General features: G+C 28.1%; 1 protein-coding gene across 1 annotated transcript; it reads left to right on the top strand.

Annotated features, from left to right (window-relative positions):
• Nucleotides 1-2,501: 2,501 nt before the first annotated feature.
• LOC103574451 (protein dimmed) lies at nt 2,502-5,940 on the top strand. The gene is made up of 5 exons (XM_008553897.2): nt 2,502-2,716; nt 3,434-3,615; nt 4,442-4,553; nt 5,473-5,687; nt 5,766-5,940. Exons 1-5 carry the CDS (start codon nt 2,610-2,612, stop codon nt 5,870-5,872), a joined length of 723 nt encoding a protein of 240 aa, XP_008552119.1. The 5' UTR covers nt 2,502-2,609; the 3' UTR covers nt 5,873-5,940.
• The last annotated feature ends 683 nt before the right edge of the window (nt 5,941-6,623 follow it).

Raw genomic sequence — 6,623 nt, 5'->3', positions numbered from 1 at the left:
CGTATAAAACAAATATAAATATTTGTAGTATTAAATTTACGGTTCCTTGGGATTGAGTACCCTATCGTAACAAATTGAGATAAATAATCGTTTATGTCAGGGACAGAAACAGTATTAGAGCTCTCGAGAGCAGTTGCGGTTGATTTATATAGGTACATATATACTCTAAATGTTGACACACTTTAGAATTGAATTAATGCATCTACAAATATCTTACAATGTCATTCATATTATAATTTTATTAATTTTTTAAAAACGTCTTATTTCCTGTAAAAAATTTGCAAATGAACGCTGACTAAATCCAGTGGTTGATTTTTTATTTATTTAATTCCCTTGGAGTCAAATTGACTCCGAGGGGAGTTTATTTTAATATTCAAACTCCGATTGGAGTGAATGCGGATTAAAATAAAATTCATGTTACTCCGAAATCATTTTACTAAAAAAAATTCCCTATTCACTCCACATGCGGGATGATTTTTTTCAAAACTCCAGAACTTTAAGTCATAGAGTGAATTCGGTTTGAAATAAAATCTATACTCGCTCCTAATTCATTCCCGATTTTTCAGCGTATTCTTTTTTAATTAAAATTACATGCAAATTTAACTACAAAATGTACTTTTACAGAGAAAAAAATCGGTCTGTCAGTTGACCCTGCACAGAGAGAAATGTCAAGTAAATATGCCTATGCAGCACAGTAATAATTACATTACTCTATAATTTGTACAATAGCGACGTGACACAAACTATAGAGTAATGTAAATATTACTGTGCTGCATAGGCATATTCACTTGACATTTTTCTCCATGCGCGGGCCAGCCCCAAAACTTCCCGCTGTTTGTGTACGTATATGCACACATACATACACTCGGACATCATCTTGAAATTAGTCAGAATAGCTTTTCCTAGAACCTCAACACGTCAAGATCTGTTAGAAATTCGATTTTCGAAAATTGGACCGAAACCAATAACTTCCCGAATTTTTGAAAATTTTCAATTTTCTTAGCGGAAAATTAAAAAGAATTTTTTGGCGGAAAGGAAATTTTTCATTATAAAATAGAAAAAAAAATTTTCAGTCTCAAAAATTGTTTTCTTGGCTCAAGTCAGAATTTTTCGTGCCAAAAAATTTTTTTTTCTGTGTTTGTGCATTAAAACTGTGAACCTGAAGTGAGCAGACATTTAACAAATTTCAAATTTTTTTTTGAACAAATTAATTACAAAAAAAATATGCACGTGTAAAAAATGAAAGAGACTATAAATGCAATTTTTTTTTTTCAAATATTTTTAATTGTAATTTATCGTTTTGAAAAAAAATAAAAAAATTATTAGACGTCGGCTAACTTCAGTATCATGTAAAACTTAAGTTAATTCCAACTAATACAATGAGGTACAGAAATCATTAAAACTAATTTGAATTTGAGGCAGAGAAAATATTTAGTACATTTAAAGTTTGAGTTTACTTGAGAAACTTAAATAATATATATAGATATACATGTGTATATGTATATAATATATTTAGATTCATATATATTACGACAATACAATTATCCCCTTAGATTGTACCTACAACCCTACGTACAAATACTATTGTGGTCGTATTAACACCTCGTATAATTGCGCCTTACTGGTGTATTGTATACCGCGAAAACATAGCTCATTTGAATATTTGTAAGCCATTCAATTGAAAACGATGGGAAGGCTAATATTTGAATTGTCAATTGAATCTTCCTTTTCTCAGGCTGTCACATCGATAAATATCTAATTTTATATTTAATGCCTCTTTATAAAATAATGAATATTAATAATAATCATCATATTTTTTTTTGTCTATTATTTTAAATAACTCTTCATTCAAATGAAGTTAATTTGACAGTAAGTAGATAAAATATTTCAAGTATCATTAGTAATTCAAATTTTCAATTAATTATTTATTAATTTTTTTTTTTACCATAAGTAAAATTAACGAGTCGAATTGAGTGAATTGATAATTAAAAGAAGCTACTTTAGTGTGGTTAAAACTGCAATGACTTCCGGCCATTTTAATTTTTTATTTTTTTGGGCTCACTATTATTATTATTATTATTATAAATATTTTATTTTTTTTATTTCCGTTCATTTTAATATTATTCGTTCATAGTATGGAACATTATACACTCGAGTGAGTATAAAATAATTTAGTTTGGCAGTAACGATAAACCGCAGTGGCTCTACCACCCCAACTTTGTAGTTAAAGTAAATTGCGTTATTAAATTTCAACCAATCCGTAACTCTCTAGATAATAATTTTATCATCATTGTAAGCCCATTGGTCGACTTGCTCCGCCCAGGGGTCGGTATCGATCCTGAGAATCCCCTCTAATGTGCAATCGGGGGTAGGTATATAAAGCAAAGTCCTTTGGGACAGATCCGATAGTAGCTCTTTTAAACAAGTTGTGATTCTGTGCTCTATCTTTCATTTATTTAAAAAAATTTTTTGTATAAAAAAATAATATTATTTAAATAGTTGAATTTTTTGTGTGTATGGATTATTTTTAAATATTTTTTATAGTGAACTATGAGTATTTGAAAACTGTGAATAATAAATAATTGTGATAGGCTGTGATTTATTTAAATATGGCGTCTCATTTGGCTTATAATTATGAAGAACGTGGACATCGCATTAGTTCAAGGCATCGAGTTATTCCGGCTTCAAATAAGCCCGCCGATTCTATTTGTGCAAAGTAATTATAATTTAGTTAACAAATTTTGTTTTTTTTACTAACGCGAAATTTTTATTTTCGAGGATTATTTTTATGTAAAACAAGTTATCTTGAGTCAAGAAAATATACGGGAAAACGTTTCGGAAAAAAGTCAATTTTTTCTTGAGCCAAGAGAATTTGTCTTGGTCAGAAGAGATTTTTATTTTATCTGAGAAAATTGAGGTTTTCAAAAAAAAAATTTTCTTGAATCAAAAATATTTACTTTGACTCGAGATTTTTTTTTCTGTATACAAATCTAAAATAATTAAGAGAATAATTTTTTATCTTTTCATAAAAATTTGAGGACTAAAGATTTCTACTTTCATTTTCATGAGATGTTTTATAATCATTCAAAAAAATATCTTAATATTTTTTTAATTTAATTGACTATTAGAATTCCTGTTTTTGAAAAATTAGATACTCAAAATTATTATAATAAATATCACATATTAATTTATTTTTAACAAACTTTTCTGCCCAGTCCTACTTTTTTCATGAGCCACAGATTAAATTAAAAAAATATTTTATTAATTTATTTTACTGATTACTTATAGCATCGAAATTAGTTTATTTCTCGGTTGCAGTGAATCGAAAATTAAAAATTTAATTTTGCAATAAAAAAAAAAAAATTTCCATGGTCAATAAGTAAAATTTAACTTCCAGATAAAATAGATAATAGTTTTAAAAATATGTTTTCAGCACAAGATATTACGTAGGGAATGGAGGTGGAGGAGGTGGTAGTGATATTAGTGAAGAAGATCTTACAGATTTACCATCGTGTGCCTATGCAGGTCGAGCGACGCAACACGTGGCGGCTCATGCTTCACCCCATAGCCATACACACTTGCCCTTACAATATAATATACCGCTGTCAACACAAGGTAAATTGACACATATACTAATTCTCATGTTCTTATATATTTAAATACTGTATATACAAATTGGTGTAAATAATCCAAGTACACAGCGTGATTTTTTTTTTAAACTGAAGAACTTCCAGTGACGAAGTAAATTCAGATTAAAAATTCACTACCGATTTTTAACAGTGCAAGTAAATAGTTAAATTATTTAAAAAACTACTAGCTACTATTTTATAAACTGTAATTAGTGTTTCAATTTTAGGTTACTAAAGGAAATACATATATTGAGTTTAAATCAATTCTATATATTATAATATATGCAATATTAATCAGATTTAGAATTGATTTAAACTCAATAAACACTTGCTTTGAATATGCTTCTGTAAATTTCATTAATAATTGATAAACCAGTATATTTATATGTAATATATGTAGTCTAGAATATATTTAATTTAAATTATTGGCCACAAAAATACACAGAAAAAATAGTATATTACACACCTAGGAAAGTAAAGTAATAAATGTCTCAGATCACATGTAATTGTTGGCGAAGTCTCTCTGCGACTTTTTTATTTACATCTCGAAAAGTGTGTACTATTTTTCTCCTCGACGGAGACGGAAAGCGGCAACTTCGTTTTGCACAGCGGGACGAAAGTTGACGCTTTCCGCTCGGAGGCGAGAAAAATAGTATATTTTTTATGTATAATTAGTTTTTAAATATGATAAATTTCATTGCAAGACTTTAATAAACTCGAAAAGTCATCAAAAAAATTTTTAAAAGTGTATTTTATAAATATGTCTCTGTAGAAGTTATTAATAAATGAATTGTCATTTTTTAAATTTATAGATCATAATGATAATGAATTAAATGGATTTGAAGAAGGATATTATCCAAATGGTAGCCCATATAGAATCCAAAGGAATGCGGCAAATATTCGCGAACGTCGGCGGATGCTAAGGTAAGAACCACTAGTTGTTCAATTTTATTAAAAATACGAGTTTTTTATTATTTATGATTTTATTACTTTTGAAATAGTGGTGACAAATAAAATAAAATTTTACTTGTTGAAATAAATCAACAAAAAGTACTCCAATCAGTAAATATAGTCATTACTTTTAAAAAAATTATTTATAGACTAAAAATTTAGAAGAAAAAGAAATATCTATTCACATCTATAGCCATTTGAGAAGTACTTAATTATATTTATGAAAATTTATGTTGATATATTTTAATTCAAACTATTTTTCCTCGAGATTTACCACACTGTAAAAAATTAACGGAGTGAACACGGAGTAAATCCGGAGTGAATGCGGAGCGGATGATTGTTTATTTATTTAATCCCCTGGAAATTCACTCCGAAGGAGTACCGAAGGAATACTCATGTAATATTAAAACCCCGAAACAAAGTGAATGCAGATTGAAATAAAATCCGCATCACTCAGCTGCAAAAACAACCTCCCCATTTACTTTGCATGCGGAGTGATTTTGTTTAAAACTCCGAAACTCCGAGTGTTGGAGTGAATTCGGATTAGTTACATTCTTTAATATACTGTAAAAAATCGGGAGTGAATTCGGAGTAATTACGGATTTTATTTAAATTTGAATTCACTCCGTCACTAGAAGTTCAGGACTTTGATCGGATTTGTTTTGCCAACGGAGTGATTTTGCAGTGAACTGGATTCCATTTAAGTCCGCATTCACTCGAATTTGGAGTTTCCATATTAAAATAAACCCCCCTTCGGAGTGGATTTCACTCCGCGTTCACTGCGCAAATTTTTTACAGTGTTTTTATTTATTTAAAATAAATTATAATTAATTTAAGCTAATTGATTATTGTTAACTGAAGATTGATTTTTAAGTTTAATTGAAATTTTTAGCAGCATAAACTCGGCTTTCGACGCGTTAAGGGGCCACGTGCCGACGTTTCCATACGAGAAGAGATTATCAAAAATTGATACTTTACGATTGGCAATAGCTTACATTGCGTTGCTGACGGAAGTTCTTAAAGTAAAAAATGTTGATCCTCTGACGTATATCGAGATGTGTCTCAGAGGTGAGATGAGCAGCGAACGTGCGGAATGGAATACAAGTGGTAAATATGCCCTAAAATATATATAACATTTTTTTTTTGAAGTCAATGATTTAAAAAAAAATAAATAATTTATTTCAGATCTTATGGCTCGGCTGGCATGGATAAATTGGGAAAATCTCGGCGTTAATCCAAACCGACGATCCTCTCTTACCACACTCACTTTCACTGCCGACAATTTAAATTGAGTATTAATAAAAAAAAAGAAGCTGAAAATATTTTTTTTTTTCGTTTATGATTTGCATTGTAAATAATATCTCGGTGCCCAAAGATTAATTGTGAACTATATAAATATATATAAAATAGTTAACGTGCAATATAAGCAAATTTAAAATAACAATAACTTTCATATTTGTGTACCTGTATAAAAAGGCGTTTAATATTAATTAGTGTAAGTAGATTTTTTTTTTTTCAATAACATTTTAATAGATGAAATATTAATAAAATTTTCTACACGCCATATTAAATATTAGTAATTTATTTAAATTTCACCCTTGGATTTATTTTTTTTTATTTAAGATATTCGTCAATAAGTAAAAGTACAAATTTCTTCGAAAGTTAAAATTGACGTAATCAACTTTTTTTTTAAATATTTTATTTCGCGGCAAATAAATGAAAAAAAAATTTCCATTGGTTCTATTTTTTGTAAAATTTATTAATAAAAATATTTTGTCTTAAAAATTTTTTTGTAACCATTTGCACAAAAAGAAAAATCATATTTTTTAAAACTTCTAAACTGATCAAACTTTACTTAAATATTTGTATTGACTTCCGCAATTTTTTTTTTTTTACACTGACCTACAAAAAAAAACAAATTAAAAAAAACTGATTTTGAAATTTATTGCAACTACAAATGTATGAAAGTATTGTTGCATAACAACAAATAATAATATTAGTAAAAACAAAAAATAATAAATCGGAATACGATTTAAAAATTTT

The sequence above is a fragment of the Microplitis demolitor genome, chromosome 5 (assembly GCF_026212275.2).
Source record: "Microplitis demolitor isolate Queensland-Clemson2020A chromosome 5, iyMicDemo2.1a, whole genome shotgun sequence".
Lineage (NCBI taxonomy): Eukaryota > Metazoa > Arthropoda > Insecta > Hymenoptera > Braconidae > Microplitis > Microplitis demolitor.
Note: the sequence above shows the minus strand (reverse complement) of the source record. Positions and strands in the feature narration are given on the sequence as shown.

Coding starts and splice junctions, on each gene's coding strand:
- LOC103574451 (XM_008553897.2), top strand. CDS start 2,610: ATGGCGTCTCATTTGGCTTATAATTATGAAGAACGTGGACATCGCATT. Junction 2,717..3,433: donor GCCGATTCTATTTGTGCAAA/GTAATTATAATT, acceptor ATATGTTTTCAG/CACAAGATATTACGTAGGGA. Junction 4,554..5,472: donor GAACGTCGGCGGATGCTAAG/GTAAGAACCACT, acceptor TGAAATTTTTAG/CAGCATAAACTCGGCTTTCG.